We start from the raw sequence: 20,307 nt of genomic DNA, 5'->3' as shown, positions 1-20,307 counted from the left end.
CAACATCACTCTGCTGTTAGTCATTTCTAATCAAAGCCTTTCAGACATTTTGGGAAAAGAATTTTGGACTAAATAAGTTATGGGATCTGGCTTCCATCTCCCCACTCCACCCAGTGACCTGGGCGTATCATTTACCTTGTTAAGTGAAGGAGTTTGTCATTTCTGATGTTATGATAATAGCGTGTGTTTCCCTGGGTTTCTCTGATGGTTAGATAATATATAAACGTGCTTTGAAAACTGTTAATCACAATAAAGTGATATTTTGTGTAAATTTATTTGATAAAATTTGTAATAAATACTATTAATACTTAAAGGTTGCTCTTGAAAAAGAAGGGAGGATGTATATCAATTAAAGGTACATTCTCATGATTTGGCAGTAATTTCTGACAAGGTGAATTTGGAAAAGAAAAATATGGAGGTTATTTTAATGGCAAAATTATATATTTAAAAATCATTCATGGAAATAATGTCATTAAAATGATCATGATTAAATAACCACATACAAAAATATGAATAATCTCGCAAACATAATATTAAGGGAAATAAGGCATAAAAGAACACTGATGTAATTCTAATATATGAACTTTAAAAACAGCTAAAACTAAGGTGCAGTGTTAGATGTCAGGGTAGTGGTTATTTTGGCAGGTGAAGAATGGGTTGCAACTGGAGGGGAAGCATTAGAGGGCCTCCTGAGCTGTAGTGATGATGCTTATTTATGATCTAGGTTCTGGTTACAAAGATGTGTTCACTTTGTGAAAGATTTATTGAACTGTACACTGAAAATTTATATACTTTTATGTAATGATTTTTTAAAGTTTTACTTTAAAAATATCTGTACAAGAAGACAACCTTGAAATATAACAATTATGGTTCAAAAACACTTTTCATTTAGATACTGTTAGACTATTAATAATTGCCTTGAAAAATTTGTGAAGTTGAATAATCTCTGAACTTCGTGCTTGAGAATAACAAAGCTTTCCTGCAGAGCTAATGTTTGAATTGCTTATTTTTAATGGCATTTACAAGGGCTTCTCTGAAGTCTGGACATAGGGTTATCATTTTTCCCACTTACTGCTTTTTCATTGAGGTTTATAATGCTTTCCTTGGCCTCCAGAAGAACATGTGTTTATTAGATAATTCGAGAAATCTTGATACTAAAGTTGCTTTTCAGTATAATCACTTCTGCTGGTATGTAAGGTTCTACTGATAAAAGTAATGAGTACCTACCTCCTTGGTATTAAGGGGTAGAGATAGACCTTTGAAAAATGCTAGTATTAAAATTAATTGAGGAGGTAATTTTTTAGTAATCTGAATCTGAAGATTCAGTATATAGAACAAAAAATCCCACAATATTTGTACAAAAAGACTAAAACATTTTTTTCTGCATCTGAGGAATTAACACAAGATTTTGGGCCTGGCGTAGTGGTTCACACCTGTAATCCCAGCACTTTGGGAGGCCGAGGTGGGCAGATCACCTGAGGTCAGCAGTTCGAAACCAGCCTGGCCAACATGGTGAAACCCTGTCTCTACTAAAAATACAAAAATCACCTGGGTGTGGTGGCAGACACCTGTAATCCCAGCTACTTGAGAGGCCGAGGCATGAGAATTGCTTGAACCCAGCAGGCAGAGGTTGCAGTGAGCTGAGATTGAGCCACTGCACTCCCACCTGGGCAACAGAGTGAGACTCTGTCTTTAAAAAAAAAAAGAAAAACTTGTTACTTCTCCAGATGGTCTTTTTCGTGTGTGTGTGTGTGTGTGTGTATTTTATTTATAAAGTCAGGAAATGTGAAAGTTTTTATTGTTTTTCAAAAATGAAGTGCTGGGTGGCTATTTGTTGTGACAGTGACTGTTACAGAAAATAGATGATAAAAATTAGTGTCATGACAATAAATTATAATTTTTAATGCCAAAAAATAAATTATGCTTTCTAGATTGAAGAAGAAGCAAATGGGGATATTTTTGACATAGAAATTGGTGTATCAGATCCAGAGAAAGTTGGTGAGTCAATATTTATTATATTTTGTATTTGCTTTTTGTTAGTTTGTTGGTTTTGTATTGTTTTTCTTCATACATCAGTATAGTATTAAATTAGTTTTATTTTTATGCATGTGATTTTAATTGTAGTGTTTGACTTTTTTTGTAGGTGATGGCATGAATGCTTATATGGCATATAGAGTAACAACAAAGGTGAGCTTTTTGTGCTTTTAAAAAAACTATTGAGCCCTCATTATGTGTAGTATAAGGATATGGCTATGATTAAGGTAGAAGCGATCCCTGTCTTTATAAAGGTTACCACCTAATAAAGATTGCCAAGAAGTAGGTACAATGAGTTGTGAGTGGTTTGATACTTAGTGTTCAGTGAGAGTATGCAGGATGGGACCTAATTCAGACCTCAGGATGCCTAAGCCAAGACATAGGTGTGGGAAATGATGGGGAGGAGTGGGGGAAGAAGAAGAATGCTTGTTCCAGGTGAGGAATTTGCTTGTGCAAAAGCCAAAAGTCAAGAAAGCATTGTGCTTTCTAGAATCTCTTAGAAGTGATGCATGATTGAATTGTTTAGCAGTAAGACTTAGTGTATTATGAACAGCCACATTTTAAGGAGTTTAGCTTCATCCTAAGTATAATGGAGAGTCATTAAAGAAGTTCAGAGAAGAGTGGCACAATTAGGTTTTTGTTTTAGGAATATTTCTTTGGCCTCAGTATGAATTGGGAGGGTCAAAGTAGAGGTCAGGATTTCCAGTTATAGGGACACTGCAATGATTAAAGGATTGTATGCCTTCAAATCTTAAAAGAGAGTGTCTGTCACAGCAATTCTAGCTGTGAGCAGTAATAAACACCTACCATGGTGTCAAACTTTGTTGCAAGCACTGGGGTAGAGTAGTAAACAATACAGACAAGGGCGGCATCTTATAGAACTTATGTTCCAGCAGGGGGAAATAGGGTAAGTTTGAAGTGCCAGTGAGATTTAAGTGGAGGGGTATTTGGATATATTGGACTGAAGCTTTGAAGATACCTGGGCCAAATGTAAAGATTTAAGAATTGTTAGCATACATAGAGTGAATAAGATCAGTTAAGATAGAATAATGCAAATACTTTTTTGTCCTATTAAGGTTCTGTAAAATCTATGGTTTAGGTTTTTTTTAGTTAGAAACCTATATACCACATTAGTTAGATACTCTGCATTCTTTTGCAAAGTAGATATATGTGTGTGTTCACAATTATGTATAACATTAACTTGTGGAATAATTGCTTACTATTCAAAATTTGAAATACCTCTTCTTCACTTGTAGACATCTCTTTCCATGTTCAGTAAGAGTGAATTTTCAGTGAAAAGAAGATTTAGTGACTTTCTTGGTTTGCACAGCAAATTAGCAAGCAAGTATTTACATGTTGGTTATATTGTGCCACCAGCTCCAGAAAAGAGTATAGTAGGTAAGCACAAATTTTTCAAAAATTAATTTTTGTTACTGTTACTAGTTCAGTTTTAACTGCATAGATTTGTGGATTTCGTAATCATTCACTGTCAACATTTTATAATGCGTAGAGATAACTGAATTTAAATATTTCATTTATACTAATCATGCATGGATTGAAGAACGTATTGGTAATAGTTTTATTTTCTAACACTTGAGGATTTTTGTTTATGTAATACAATAATGTTAAATATTGGGTTGAGGCCAGGTGTGGTGGCTCACACCTGTAATCCCAGCACTTAGGGGGAGGCCAAGGTGGGAAGATCACTTGAGGTTAGGAGTTCGAGACCAGCCTGGCCAACATGGTGAAACTCCTGTCTCTAGTAAAATGCAAAAATCAGCCAGGCATGGTGGCATGTGCCTGTAATTCCAGCTAATTGGTGGGCAGAGGCAGGAGAATCACTTGAACTCAGAAGGCGGAGGTTGAAGTGAGCTGAGATCATGCCTGGGCAACAGAGTGAGACTCTGTCTCAAAAAAAAATTGGGGTTGAAATTTACCAAGTTAAAAGCAGTTGGAAACCCTAACCTTTTAGGGTCATGAGATTACCATTTTACTGAGTCACAATCAGAGAATACTTACTCTTAATATGTTCACATTTTTCTAAGGGATGGAGGTGTTAGACCCTCAGCTATACACCAGCCTTGGCTCATATAAGAGCTGTTTAAACTCATCTTAGTTCATTTCGTACCTCAATTTAGAGTTTAAAAACACTTCTACTTTTTTTGGGGGGTGGGGGTGGGGGATGGAGTCTCACTCTGTCATCCAGGCTGAGTGCAGTGGTGCGATCTTGGCTCACTGCAACCTCTACCTCCTGGGTTCAGGTGATTCCCCTGCCCCAGCCTCACGAGTAGCTGGGACTACAGGCACACACCACCACACCTGGCTAATGTTTTTTGTATCTTTAGTATAGATGGGGTTTCACCATATTGGCCTGGCTGATCTTGAATTCCTTACCTTGTGATCCACTTGTCTTGACCTCCGAAAGTGCTGGGATTACAGGCGTGAGCCACTGTGCCTGGCCACATTTGTACTTCTATAAGCAATAAAGACTTAGTTAAGAAACTGCAGAAAATTACAAAAGAGGAGGAAACCTCCATAGGCCCACCATTAAAAGACATCTGTCATCTCAAAATTTTGTAGTATTTTATTCAATGCTTTTTCAGTCATAGGTTTTTATTTACCTTTTTCTTTTTTTTCCTTTAAAGTAATTATCTTCTCTATATTATTGTTCACAGTTTTAGTACATATGCTACCAAAGTGAGCACTACCATTACTTTTCTTTATACTTAGATTAATCTGAAAGTGTTTTTTTTTGTTTTGTTTTGTTTTTGTTTTTGGTTTTTTTTGTTTTTTTTTTTGAGACAGAGTCTTGCTTTGCTGCCTAGGCTGGAGTGCAGTGGTGTGATCTTGGCTTGGTCATGGTGGCTCACGCCTGTAATCCCACCACTTTGGGAGGCCAAGACGGGTGGATCACCTGAGGTCAGGAGTTCGAGACCAGCCTGGCCAACACAGTGAAATCCTGTCTCTACAAAAATACAAAAATTAACTGGGCATGGTGGCTCCCGCCTGTAAATCCCAGCTACTCAGGAGGCCGAGGTGGGAGAATCGCTTGAACCAGGGAGGCAGAGGTTGCAGTGAGCCAAGATTGCTCCATTGCACTCTAGGCTGGGCAACTGAGCGAGACTCCGTCTCAAAAAAAAAAAAAAGAATTTTGCTGATTTTTTTTTTTCCCCCAAGCTGGTCTCAAACTCCTGGCCCCAAGCAGTCCTCCTGTCTGGCCTCCCACAGTGGTGGGATTACAGACTGGAGCCACCATGCTCAGCCAAAATTTACTGATTTTTAAATTATTGTTTTTACTTTTTTAAACATTAGGTTTATAAAGCAATGTTATTAGTACCTGTTATGGTTTCAAAACCTAACGTATTTAGATGAATTTGTTATATTCTTTTTTTTTTTTAATTCAAAAATTGAGTTTAGTGGTTCTTTAACTTTTTGGTCTTTCAAGACCCCTTTGTATTCTTAAAATTTGTTCAGGACCCTAAGGAACTTTTGTTTATGTGGGCTATATTTATGGACAGTTCCTTTGAAAACATTTTAAAATTTTTGTTTATTGTTTTAAAAATAACAAACTCATGTGAAACATTTGTGATAAATTCTGCGAGACAAATTTAATAAGAGTGGCTTACTTTTTTTTCTTCTACATTTTTGCAAATCTCTTTAATTTCTGGCTCAATAGAGGATAATTGTATTCTTATATCTGCTTCTGCACTCAATTTGTTTTGAAATAACACATCATATTACCTTTGTAAAACTACACTGAACACTCATGAAATAATGAGAGTAAAAAAACCCAAATAATAGTTTAGTATTATGAAAACAGACTTTGTACCCACCCACCTGTCCCCCTTAAAGGTCTCTGAAACCCTCCAGGTATTCTGAACCGTATTTTAGAACTGCTAATCTTTAATAATCTTATTTCTTCTACTTTAGAACTGCTAATAATTTAATAATCTTATTTCTTCTACTCTAAACTATTGTAGTGGTATTTTTGGCATCCTGTTATCTCTGTAGAGAACTTAAGTTTTATTTATCATAGTTTTTTTTATTAATGTCTTTTTTGACTTCATCACGCAACATTTTTACATACCAAAAGAGGTAAAACAACATATTATTTTATCTCATTTTGGTAGTTGTATATACTTAGTTAATCCTTACATGTTGACAAAAATATTTTAAAAACTAAATTTTCATGCCTAAAGTCATTATGTTTCCAACTGATTTTCTGCCTTAATAATCTTCAGCGTTCCAAGAATTATTACAGTATAATAAATACCACATGTAAATTCAAAGTAGAAGTTAGAAACTAAATCCTAAGAGCATCCTTTTCTGTTACTGATTCTGACTGGCTCCAGATGTTAATAGGGGACAGTGATACAGATATATTTATGTTATCCATGTATATGACCAGCCTAGCCTATTACAGCAGTAGTCCTGACCAGGTGCAGTGGCTCATGCCTGTAATCCCAGCACTTTGGGTGGCTGAGGTGGGTGGATCACAAGGTCAGGAGATCGAGACCATCCTGCCTAACACGGTGAAACCCCCGTCTCTACAAAAAATGAAAAAAAAAAAAAAAAAAAAAAAAGTAGCCGGACGTGATGGCACTCACTGGTAGTCCCAGCTACTTGGGAGGCTGAGGCAGGAGAATGACTCGAACCTGGGAGGCAGAGGTTGCAGTGAACCAAGATTGCGCCTCTGCTCTCCAGCCTGGGCAACAGAGTGAGACTCCGTCTCAAAAAAAAAAAAAAGAAAAAGAAAAAAAAGGCAATGGTCCCCAACCTTTTTGGCACCAGGAACAGGTTTCATGAAAGATAATTTTTCCACGGATGGGGTTGGGGTGGGGCATGGTTTCAGGATGAAACTGTTCCACCTCAGATCATCGGCACTAGATTCTCATGAGGAGCACACAACCTAGATCCCTTGCACGCTCAGTTCATAGGGTTCACACTCCTTTGAGAATCCAATGCCACTACAGATGTGACAGGAAGCAGAGCTCATCTCCTGCTGTGTGGCCCACTTCCTAACAGGCCATGGACCAGTACTGGTGCATGACCTAAGGTTGGGGACCCCTGGATTGAAGCATAGGAATAACTAACATTCACTGAATACTTACTGTGCTGATGTACTGTGGTAAGTACTTCGTGTACATTCTGTCAGTTGATCCTCTCAGCAACTTTATGAGGTTTACTTATTGTCTTTATTTTACAGGCAAGGAAACAAAGGTTAGTCAAGGTTAGGTAACATGGTCCAAGTCAGTGACAGACCTGAGCTTTGAATATAGGCTTTCTAACTCCAGACCCTCTATTCTTAATCACGATTCTATTCTGCATCCTAATTTCAATATGGTTATTTCACCACAATTGTAGTTTGCTTGAATTTTTACCTGAAATAGAAAACTTTCCAATTTTTAAAAATAACATAATGCTTGTGTTATTGTAGAATCATCTAAAGTACATTTAAGCCTGGTCAACATAGTAAGACCCCCATTTCTACAAAAAAAAAAAAAAAATTGAAAAATTAGCTGGTCATGGTGATGTGTACCTATGGTCCTAGCTACTCAGGAGGCAGGCAAGAGAATCATTTGAGCCCAGGAGTTTGAGGCTGCAGTAAACGACAATTAAGCCACTGCACTCCAGCCTAGGTATCAGAGCAAGAATACAATTTATTTTATTCTTGTCGTAGCTGGGACTACAGGTGTGCCACCATGCCCAGCTGATTTTTTCTTTTTTTTTTTATTGGTAGATAGGATCTCACTATGTTGCCCAGGCTACTCTCAAATTCCTGGGCTTAAACCATCCCCCCTCTACAGGGATGGTTCAATCCCAAAGTGTTGAAATTACAGACATGAGTCACCACACCCAACTGAAATACATTTAGCGTGGATTAAGTTGTTTAAAACTTCTTCTTTTTTTTTTTTCCTTTGAGACGGAGTCTCGCTCTTGGCGCCCAGGCTGGAGTGCAGTGGCGCTATCTTGGCTCACTGCAAGCTCCGTCTCCTGGGTTCACGCTATTCTCCTGCCTCAGCCTCCTGAGTAGCTGGGACTACAGGTGCCTGCCAGCGCACCCAGCTAATTTTTTGTATTTTTAGTAGAGACGGGGTTTTGCCGTGTCAGCCAGGATGGTCTCCATCTCCTGACCTCATGATCCACCAGCCTTGGCCTCCCAAAGTGCTGGGATTACAGGCATGAGCCACAGCACCTGGCCTGTTTTAAAACTTTATACACACACACACACACACACACACACACACATACCCCACCATTCCAAAAAGGATTTCAGGCAACTACATGTAATACAGTTTATATATAGAGAAATTATGAAGAAAAAAATAAATGTAGTCAAATAGTAATATGAAGCCAAGCAAAACAATTTCTTCAAAGTATGGTAAAGTCTTGAACAATTATTAAAGGTGGGTGACAAATTGATCTTTGAACTTCTAATTACATAGCTGGTGGTTTTCAAGTAACTTACACTTACAGCGGGGGCGTGGAAAAAGAGTCATAACTTCTCTTTGCTGGGAAGCTTTGTAACTGCCACTGAAGGGAGAGGAGTCTTCATGAGCACGTAACTTACTACTTTGGTAGGACCTTCACTGGCTTAAGAACACTATTCCATTATTTTTAGAAAAGGACAGCAAAGTTGAAAAGTATTAAAAGTTAACTGGTTAAGATAGGTTGTTTGGGGTTTTGTTTATTTATTTATTTATTGGTCACAATGTCCCTTAACGATTACCTCTAAAAAGCAGAATGGATAGAAGGTCTTTAACTTCAGTGAATAACTACCTAGTGGTGAGATTTTTTTTCAGGGAAATAGAGTTTGTGAAACAATTCACATCCCATATCCGGTAGTCCAGTCAGAGGTAGCTTTAGGTGTCTTAAGTTTTCCTTTTCAAGCCATTGCATTCCATTGGAATTTTAAACAAAACATTAATAGGTGATTAATAATTAATGTGCCAAACTGAAGAATTGTATGGTTTTACATAATCCATTTTTAAAAGACTTTATTGGAATATAATTTACATACCATGTAATTCATCCATTTAAAGTGTCTAGGTCGGGTGTGGTAGCACACGCCTGTAATCCTAGCACTTTGGGAAGCTGAGGCAGTTGGATTGCTTGAGCTCAGGAGTTTGAGGCCTGCCTGGACAACATAGCAAAACCTTGTCTCTACAGAAAATTAGCTGGGTATGGTGGTGCGTGCTGGTGGTCCCAGCTACTCAGGATTGCTTGAGCCTGGAATATAGAGAGGCTGCAGTGAACCGTGATCATGCGACTGCACTCCAGCCTAGGTGACAGAATGAGACCATGTTTCGAAAAAGAAAAAAAAAGGGTGTCCAATTCACTGGCTTTGATTTTTATTTTTTTATTTTTTTGAGACGGAATCTTCCTCTGTCGCCCAGGCTGGAGTGCAGTGGCTGGATCTCAGCTCACTGCAAGCTCTGCCTCCCGGGTTTACGCCATTCTCCTGCCTCAGCCTCCCGAGTAGCTGGGACTACAGTCACCGGCCACCTCGCCCAGCTAGTTTTTTGTGTTTTTTAGTAGAGATGGGGTTTCACCATGTTAGCCAGGATGGTCTCGATCTCCTGACCTCGTGATCCGCCCGTCTCGGCCTCCCAAAGTGCTGGGATTACAGGCTTGAGCCACCGCACCCGACCTCACTGGCTTTTAATATATTAAGAGTTGTGCATACATTACCACAGTCAATTTTAGAATATTTTTATTACCCCAAAATGGAATCTGGGATCCCTTAGCCCTCATCCCCTAACGTCCTCATTCTCCCCAGCCCTAGGCAGGCACTAATTTACTTTCTTTTTCTAAGTATTTACCTATTCTGGACATTTCTTGTAGAGGGGGTCATGCAGTAGATGATTTTTTTGTGTGTGTGACAAATTCCTTAGAGTCATATTTTCAAGGTTCTTTCATGGTGTAGCATATATTCAATACTTTGTTTCCACAGAATACATTTTGGAATGGAAAAAGAACAGGAGAATAAAAGAGAAAAATCTGCAGTCTAAAATTTTCCATACAGAAATAATTAACATGACTTATTTTTTAAATCTGAAGTTATAAATGACTCTGTGAAAGAGCTTTTTCTTTCAACCATTATAAAACTAGCTATGATAAGTAAATAAGAACATACTCTTAGAATCTGCAGGAGAGAAAACATAACAAATTCATGGATTACATTTATTTTTGTCATCCCAAAGTAAAGAATTTTAATTATTGCTCATGATAAATGAAAATGTTAATTGAGCTTAAATTTATTTCATTTGAAATTCCATTATGCATATTGGGTTAGAAACACATTTTAATTTACCAGGAGTATAAAATACAACAGATAAGGGTTCTTTTTGATATAAGCTTTTCTGTAAACAAAAGCAGTACGGATCAGAAAACTATAAACATTTTATCTGTTCTCTCATGTTTTAAGTATTTACCAAGTAAATGTGTTAACATATGAGATTTAATTCCTCAAAACGTTTTTGCTTTTTAAATAAGATACCAGTTACAACAGTTTAGGGCTGTTAAGTTCAAATTTTGAGTGTATTTTAAATTATGAAGAAATGATTATAAAAGACTTTCACAGCAATATAAAGTCATCATGAATCTCATTCAACTTCTTCAAAGGGATGACCAAGGTCAAAGTGGGTAAAGAAGACTCATCATCCACTGAGTTTGTAGAAAAACGGAGAGCAGCTCTTGAAAGGTAATTCTAGACAGCTGTATTTTATTACTCTCATGTTTGTACTTTAAATGTAATTCCATTATATGGCACAATTGTGTTTTAATGATTAAATTTTTTCCAAGGTACCACTTGATGGCCCTTAAGACTGCTTTAAACTTTTTTAAGAAAATTACTTCTTTCAACAAAATACTATATAATTATTCTGTATAATTTTTAATCCTCATCAGTAGTCTAACAAAATAACACCCATTTTTCTATTACATGCTACAAGCAGGAGCATATAATAGAAAACATATAAAGACATGAGTTAGCTGGGGATAGAATTATATCATAGGTAGTCACCAAGAGTACTAAGAAACTGCCAAACTTGGAAAACACGGAAGTTGTGACTGGGGGGAAAAATAAAAATTTTTTGATAAAAATAATCCCACTTTGGTCTTATTTAGGTTTCTAGGAAGTTATACCACATTCATGTACTGTGTTGGATAGTATAGCTAATTATAGTTCATCTAAATTAATTTTTCTGATGAGTTTTTACTTAGAACATTCTTAAATACAGTGAGAAGTACAGTTTGTGCCCCTTTGTTTTTATATAATTGATTTTTACTTGAATGTACAAAAGTATTAGTCTTTGCTTGAGTTGACTGTATACAATTGGCCCTCCATATCTGTGGGTGCCTCATTTGTGGATTCAACTAACTGTGAATGGAAAATATTTGAAAAAAATACTTACATCTATACTAAACATGTACAGAGGTTTTTGGTCATTATTGTCTAAACAATACAGCGTAACTGTTTTCATAGTCTTTCCATTATGTTAGGTATTGTAAGTCTAGAGGTGACTTAAAGTATATGAGAGGATGTCCATAGATTATTATGCAAACACTGTGCCATTTTCTATCAGGGAGTTCAACATTTGCAGATTTTGGTATCCGTAGGATGTCCTGGAACCAGTTCCCCACTGATACTGAGGGACAGCTATACTTAAAGGCTAATATATATGCTCTGTTTTCCTTTAGAGTACTTGACTCTACACATTTCCTATAGCTTTGAAGACTTGTCTTCATTGAAGCAGACTAAACAAGGGAGGATGGGAAGATGGGAAGAACCCCACCTCCATAGTCTTAAAATTATTCCTTCCTTGCTGTGCTGACAAAGTGAGAAAACAAATATAAATTATCTTAAAGCCCAGCATTTAAGACACAAGTTGGTAATTACCTAGGCTTGAAACTTTCTAATTTCATTTTTTTTTTTTTTTTTTGGTTTGCTTGCTCTTTATTTTTCTCTGGCTTAAAATCAGTGGTTAAGGTGAATAGGACAGGTCTTGGGGGTGGTATCTATTTCTCTGGGTCGCAAATTATTTTTTAAAACTATTTCAAGGCAACTTATTTCTAGTTTTCAGTAGTAAATTGTTTAGATTTTAAGAAAAATGGCACAGTGAAGTTAGATTTGAACAATTTACATTAAGAAAAGCTAAAGAATATGTAGTTTAAAATCTTATACTAGAGAAGACTTAAAGATGGGATTATGCCTGTGAGAATCAGCAGTTACCCAGAAAAAGGATTTAAATTGCATCAAGAGAAGTTTAGGTTAGGCATTTGAATTGATTCTATTGTAGGAGAGGTCATAGACTGAATATTTTTAAGAATCAAGGTAGATAATGGTCTACCTTGATTTCACTTAGTCTTTCCTGAAAATGTAACCATGACCCTTTGAGAGACCTTTCAAGTCTTATTTTTCTATGAGTAAATCTGAAGTATTTCAGATGGCATGCTTGATAAGGAACTTAATGAAGATTTATTGTACCAAGGACATATAATTTGATTCTACGTTTACCTTTCTTCTAACTTGACTGCATTGCATAGTACTTACCGTACCTTCATGTAGTATGAAATGTTGAGAGTTTTAAGGGATATTGAAACTTGACCCAGTGTGTGTATAAAGACACTTTCTTTACTGATAAATTCTACTTGTTAAATGCTACCATAGTGGAATTTACAATAGTGAAAAAAAGAAAGAAACAGTATAGTATGAGGGAAAAGTTCATTTTCAATTAGAAAAAAAAATCACTGAAGAAAATATAGGCATAAAGGTATAGAAGCAAAGGAACTGGAATGGTTCTTTTAATCTAAATTCTTCTATCCAAGCTAATTTTCCTGTATACATTTATTTTTTAATCTGTACAGGATTTTAAAACTGCATTTTTCTTGCCCTTTCATATAATCAGCTCTTCTAAAGTGATTTTTCTGTGGTATTTCTTAAACTTTAAACATCAAGCAGGTACCTCTGTGGGATACCCAACCTAGTTGGAACTGGTGGGTTAGGGAAATATTTTTCTTTGTATTACTTTATTTAATAGTATGATATTTATTTATTTGTTCAAATTTAGATAATCCAGATTACTGTATTGAATGAAAGGATAAATATCTGGTATTAAAGGTTAGGAAGAGAAAAGGAGTGGTTAAATACCCAAGTATTCCCCTGTGCCACACTCACTAAAGTAAGCAGAGACTAATTCTATTAAGAGTAGCCCTAACATCACTTGCTTGGTTTTCTTGAGAGTACTTAAAATCTTTAGATCATATTGAGTGTATTTGATAGGTAAGGATACACATCTGCAAATACAAAAGGAGAAATTTAGAGCCTGATAATAAGTGTATAAGATTTATAATTCCTTTTCAGTTGAAACCTGTACTAACACTACATACTTTCTGTGTGACCTTAGGTAAATTACTTAGATGCATTCCTCTTTAAAGTGTAAATGTGAGGCTGGGCGCGGTGGCTCATGCCTGTAATCCCAGCACTTTGTAGGGCTGAGGTGGGTGGATCATGAGGTCAAGAGATCGAGACCATCCTGGCCAACATGGTAAAACACTGTCCCTACTAAAAATACAAAAAATTGGCTGGGTGTGGTGGCGTGTGCCTCTAGTCACAGCTACTTGGGAGGCTGAGGCAGGAGAATTGCTTGAACCCAGGAGGCAGAGGTTGCAGTGAGCCAAGATCGTGCCACTGCATTCCAGCCTGTTGACAGAGTGAGACTCCATCTCTAAATAAATAGGAGGAGAATTGCTTGAACCCAGGAGGCAGAGGTTGCAGTGAGCCAAGATCGTGCCACTGCATTCCAGCCTGTCGACAGAGTGAGACTCCATCTCTAAATAAATAAATAAATAAATAAATAAATAAATAAATAAATAAATAAATAAATAAAATGTAAGTGTGTCAGGATTGTGTTCATTTCAAGCATCTAAAAATCCGACTGGCCTAAACAGTTAATATAGATTAATTAATCCACTCTTTCAAATCAAAGAATTTGGGGTAGGCAGCTGTTCAGGATTATCTAATTCACCAGGAAATTCTGTTGCTTCTTTCTGATAACTGATAATACAACCTTTTCTCACCTGTCTACTGGCTTTGAGTCCAAAGGTGTTAACTGCGGTAGCCTCCTAATTGGTGTCCCTGATTCCATTCTTGGCACTTCTACTTTAATATAGAACTTACAGTAGTTTTATATATATTTATATTCTAAAATATAAATCAGATCATTTTTAACCCCTCTCCACCCTGGCCCCATGCCCCCATTTTACTCAGTAAAAGCCAGAGTCCTTTTAATGGACTACAAGACTCTATATTACCTGCACACCTCACTGTGTTACCATTTGATCTCATATCCTCCGTGATCACTCACTCTGCTTTAGGCCAGACTAACCTTTTTGCTGCTTCTCAAACACCCTCGGCATTTTCCTATCTTAGAGTCTTTTCAACTGCCTGCTCCCTCTGCCTAGAATTCTTTGTTCCTGGGTATCTGAATAGCTAACTCATTCCTTGTTCAAGTTCATATGTTCAAATAACACCTTTCAAGTGAAGCCTGTTTCAGTCATTGGCTTTCTTCTGACCTATTCTATTTATATTGCCACCAACCACGTCTTAAATACTTGGTGATATTTACCCCATTATTCTTTTTTTTCCCATAGCTTTTGCCACCTTGTCACATACTTTATCATTTGTATGCTTATTATGTTTATAGTTTATTTTCTATCTTGTACTAAAATGTAAGCTTCACCAGGGAAGAAATCTTAGTCTCTTGCTCACTGATGTCTTCCAGGTACTCAAAACCGTACTTAATAGGTAGTAAGAGCTCAGTAAGTATTTATTGAATGAACAAGTGAATGTCATCCAAGACCTAGGCTCTTTCTACCTTTTATTCTCCCATTATGTGCACTTGTGTTTTAGTTTCAAGCAAGATAAATATTTGTAACTCTGTTGCTCTCAAGCATTTTATATAACCTACTTTATTTTGTTTTGTTTCTGGTAAGTAAATAAGAATTTGAAAGCGTTGAGTGATTTTTCATCAGTAACTTGAAGTAAACTTGAACAATTACTGGGCACCTCTTATTGGATGTGGTATTGATCAATTCCATTTCTGTCTCTTTTCAGTGTTTCAATTTCTCCCCATACCTCTTTTCCTGTCTTCTTCCTACACTCATTTACCCTTTTTGTCCTGTGTCTTTCTTTTATATTACAACCATCTCTGGTCTTAATTCCGAGTTGGCGTTTGTTTGTAAATATTTATTGTTTTAAAATCCATTTTATAGTTCTGTTCTTAATTTCAACATTATATAAGCTTATATATATATATAAAAGCATATTTATGTATGCATTTTTTAGTTTTTAGTTTATATTTTTAGTTTATGTGTTTTTAGTTAACATTTTTAGTTTATATATGTTATATATATAAACTATATATAAACTAAAAAACTAAAAAATACTAAACTAAAAAAATAAACTAAAAAAATACATACATGTATTTTTTAGTATATGTATTTAGTGTGTGTATTTAGCTTTATTTTATGTTGCCCTTGAGAAGGAAGGTTTTACTCCCTTTTTCTGGAATATCATTTTTTCAAAATTGATTCTTCAGAATGCTAATACGTGGTAGAATGAAAAAGATGTATAGTCAATTGAGTTTTGTTAACATAGGGTTTAACAAAGTTCAGCTAGGGTTATTCTCTGTAGGAGTTCTCACAACACTTAATAAAATGCTGTTTGATACTAATTTTAAAAGACAGGAATACGTATATATTTCAAACTTTCTTGATATGGAATCAGTCTTTTTCATGGAATAGTACATGAGACTAGTATTCTACAGAACTCACTTTGGAAAGCTGTTTTAGAATATAAATGATGCAAAGTATTTCCACTTAGGTTTGAAATATTAGAATATTTCTTTCTATCTTTTTTTTTTCCTGAGATGGAGCCTCTCTCTGTCACCCAGGCTGGAGTGCAATGGCGCAATCTCGGCTCACTGCAACCTCCGTCCCCTGGGTTCAAGCGATTCTCCTGCCTCAGCCTCCTGAGGAGCTGGGACTACAGGCGCCCGCCACCACCCCCGGCTAATTTTTGTATTTTTACTAGAGATGGGGTTTCAGGCTGGTCTCGAACTCCCTACCTGGGATCCACCTGCCAAAGTGTAGGGATTACAGGCATGAGCCACCTCACCCAGCCAGAATATTTCTTACAGGTTAAGTACTAGATGTTTTGTCTTTCTTGGGTTTTTGTTTGTTTTTTACAAGTATCTGAGTTCCTGCTATTACCTAGCTGTTGTATGCACTGAGATGAGCACCTTATGCAAACTGCCTTCAAGTAGTACTCAGTCTAAACAACTAAATAACTTATCTGATATATTGTGACAGAACTTCAGTGTTAAAATTGTAAGTCAAATTCAAGTGGGGAAATACCAACATTTCTCAAACCTGCAGGATTAATGTTCTTGCTGCATCCATTTTTTGGCTTCATAATATGGGCAGCAAAAACTTCTAAACCATAGCATAGGTTGTATTGCAGATATCTGTTAAATGCTCTGGATCTAGTATAACGACTTCTTATGTGGACTACTGACTTAAAATGAAGTTTAGTATGCTGTATATTTTATTTAAATATATAAAAACAGAAGTTAACATTTTGATACTGATAAAATAGTCATTTTGATCAATGTATAGAATTTGACTTTAGAGAAGATTATCCTTTTTTAGAAACATTAATTTTAGGCATATTTTATACTTTTATAAAAAGGTAGAAGAAATTACTGACTACATTTATTCTAAAGAAATAAATGTGTTATTAATTGTGAGTAAAAATATTATAACTGAAATATTACTGCATATAGTTATTAACTTGGGGAAAGATAGCAGTTGTTTTTAATGGGATTAGATGAATAATTGAGAATCATCAAATAGTTGACCTTATTTCCTTTTATGAAGTCATGATTGGTAATTTATTATGGGTGACAGGCACATGTGAGCTTTTCTAATAAAGGGAAATTGATTTCATAGTGGTGTTTCTCACTTTTTCATTTTTATTCATTTTACATGGTATTCATTTATTTTATTTTATATGGTATCATATTTAGATAAGATATTTACCAAAAACAGCAACATCATAAAAATAGAAATATTGAATAAATACCTTTGAAGAGGTATGGGGAAATTTTTTTTTGTTTTTTTATTATACTTTAAGTTCTAGGGTACATGTGCACAATGTGCAGGTTTGTTACATATGTATACATGTGCCACGTTGGTATGCTGCACCCATCAACTCGTCATTTACATTAGGTATATCTCCTAATGTTATCCCCCCCCCCCCCCCCCACCCCACAACAGGCCCCGGGGTGTGATGTTCCCCTTCCTGTGTCCAAGTGTCCTCATTGTTCCCACCTATGAGTGAGAACATGCGGTGTTTGGTTTTCTGTTCTTGCGATAGTTTGCTGAGAATGATGGTTTCCAGCTGCATCCATGTCCCCACAAAGGACACAAACTCATCCTTTTTTTGGCTGCATAGTATTCCATGGTGTATATGTGCCACATTTTCTTAGTCCAGTCTGTCATTGATGGACATTTGGATTGGTTCCAAGTCTTTGCTATTGTGAATAGTGCCACAATGAACATACGTGTGCATGTGTCTTTATAGCAGCATGATTTATAATCCTTTGGGTATACACCCAGTAGTGGGATGACTGGGTCAAATGGCATTTCTAGTTCTAGATCCTTGAGGAATCGCCACACTGTCTTCCACAGTGGTTGAACTAGTTTACAGTCGCACCAACAGTGTAAAAGTGTTCCTATTTCTTCACATCCTCTCCAGCACCTGTTGTTTCCTGACTTTTTAATGATCGCCATTCTAACTGGTGTGAGATGGTATCTCATTGTGGTCTTGATTTGCATTTCCCTGATGGCTAGTGATGATGAGCATTTTTTCATGTGTGTGTTGACTGCATAAATGTCTTCTTTTGAAAAGTGGACGTTCATATCCTTTGCCCACTTTTTGATGGGGTTGTTTGTTTTTTTCTTGTAAGTTTGTTTGAGTTCTTTGTAGGTTCTGGATATTGGCCCTTTGTCAGATGAGTAGATTGCAAAAATTTTCTCCCATTCTGTAGGTTGCCATTTCACTCTGATGGTAGTTTCTTTTGCTGTACAGAAGCTCTTTAGTTTAATTAGATCCCATTTGTCAATTTTGGCTTTTGTTGCCATTGCTTTTGGTGTTTTAGACATGAAGTCCTTGCCCATGCCTATGTCCTGAATGGTATTCCCTAGGTTTTCTTCTAGGGTTTTTGTGGTTTTAGGTCTAACATTTAAGTCTCTAATCCATCTTGAATTAATCTTTGTATAAGGTGTAAGGAAGGGGTCCAGTTCCAGCTTTTTACTTATGGCTAGCTAGTTTTCCCAGCACCATTTATTAAATAGGGAATCATTTCCTCATTTCTTGTTTGAGGTATGGGTAAAATATTGAAGAAAATTTAGTTCTTGTCAAGTGAGGACTCAAGCTAATTGTGATAATTTAAATATGCTGATATGCAAAAACAATTGGTATACTCTTCCCCATTTTGGTGATACTAGCAATTTAAAACTTGGTTGAGTGGAATATATATAGTAATAATAATATGTTTCTTAGAACTCTAAAATTATAGTTGAGAATGTAATGACTCCACCTGAAGATAAAATTATTCAACAAACTCACATGCCCCTTTACACCATTAATACTTTGCAATGAGAAGTTTGGTAAGTTATTTAACCTCTCCCCACTCCAACCCCTTGCCATTTCTCTTTTTACATAATTATGAAAACTGGATAGTATATCAATTTTCAAAAGATGAACAAAAACCTTTTTAATTATTAAATTGCTGTAAGATTCTAAGTAATTACAGTGAGAGCAGACTAATAGGAAGTAGTGAGGACACCTTTTTTCCTAGTATTTCTATTTTTTATCATTTTGTTGAAATATAATTCAAGATACTACTGATAAAGGAGCAATTTTACTTTTAAATCTAGGTATCTTCAAAGAACAGTAAAGCATCCAACTTTACTACAGGATCCTGATTTAAGGCAGTTCTTGGAAAGTTCAGAGGTATTATTTCTGTATTAAATTTTTGTATATGAATGTTCTCATTATTTGTCATTGTAATTTATATGACTATAGTAAATAATTGGGTCAATAGATGGAATAAAGTAATTATTATTATTATTTTTTGCTTAGTGCTTTAATTACCCTGCTTTATTAGTAGCAAAATATCTTTGCTTTGATACTTGTAGGATGATTAGTCCCTTTCTTGAACACTTAAAACAAGATTTAAGAGAGTGGTTTATAAGTAGTCTAACTCTGAATGCCCTAAGTTGTTCCTCAGGCATCATGTTGAAATAAGTTTATTCAGACTTCATTTTAGAGAAAGAGAAAGTTGAATGTGTGTTTGCTTGTCTACATTTTAGTATCCTTATTAAGGTTTTGAAATGCAAATTTGTGACTTGAAAGAGCCTAAATTATAACCATGATGCTCTTTATGTTTGAAATGTTTGGTATAATTTTGGCTCTTAAGAACAATTTGAGTTCTAGTTTGAGTTTTTTTCTTTAATTTACTTGAGTTGCAGAATTTTTTAAAAACTCAAAATCACACAATGCTAACTGAGCATAAGGAGATTTTTTTCAAGACTTTCTTCTTTCCTTATAAACAGTTTATTTCTGTTAGCAAACAGGTGGCCAGTGTTAGGGTACTTGGCAATTTCTTAATATATTTTGACAAACAGGGTGTTTGTTCCATCTAAATGGAAACGTGCAGAAGAAAAGCAAATGGAAAGTCTATTTTTTAAGTTTTCCTTTGAGAATGTACAAGTAGTATATTTGAGAAATTAGATCTCACTACTGAAATGTATGAGAGTGAAGAAAATACAACCTCCTTTTTTAAATTTGTTGGGGGCGGGTAGGAAGGAGGGGGGATCACTTTTGTGCCCAGTTAAACCTCCAGGCTTTTAACCGGTTTGTTTGCCCTTATTTGTCATTCAATTCCAGCTGCCTAGAGCAGTTAATACACAGGCTCTGAGTGGAGCAGGAATATTGAGGATGGTGAACAAGGCTGCCGACGCTGTCAACAAAATGACAATCAAGATGAATGAATCGGATGCAGTAAGAGCTGATTTTTCGACTTGAATAATGAGATGAATTAATGAGCCCAACAATTGCATTTTAAAGCTGTACAAGTGGAAAATAGGATATTAATTTGCTTATTGAGTTTAGTTCTCAGCCACATCAGTTGGCCACCATGGTTA

At 36.0% G+C, this 20,307-nt stretch overlaps 1 protein-coding gene across 1 annotated transcript in view; it reads left to right on the top strand.

Annotated features, from left to right (window-relative positions):
* SNX2 (sorting nexin 2) overlaps positions 1–20,307 on the top strand; it is a 56,689-nt gene that overhangs the window by 19,206 nt on the left and 17,176 nt on the right. Inside the window, exons 4-9 of the mRNA XM_023197208.2 lie at positions 1,932–1,998; positions 2,144–2,187; positions 3,291–3,432; positions 10,660–10,738; positions 19,039–19,114; positions 20,051–20,164. Coding sequence (XP_023052976.1) covers positions 1,932–1,998; positions 2,144–2,187; positions 3,291–3,432; positions 10,660–10,738; positions 19,039–19,114; positions 20,051–20,164 — 522 coding nt within the window. The remainder of the gene's footprint in view (positions 1–1,931; positions 1,999–2,143; positions 2,188–3,290; positions 3,433–10,659; positions 10,739–19,038; positions 19,115–20,050; positions 20,165–20,307) is intronic.

The sequence above is a fragment of the Piliocolobus tephrosceles genome, chromosome 4, assembly GCF_002776525.5.
Source record: "Piliocolobus tephrosceles isolate RC106 chromosome 4, ASM277652v3, whole genome shotgun sequence".
Taxonomy (NCBI): Eukaryota; Metazoa; Chordata; class Mammalia; order Primates; family Cercopithecidae; genus Piliocolobus; species Piliocolobus tephrosceles.
The sequence above is the reverse complement of the archived record's forward strand: the minus strand, read 5'-3'. Positions and strand labels throughout refer to the sequence as shown.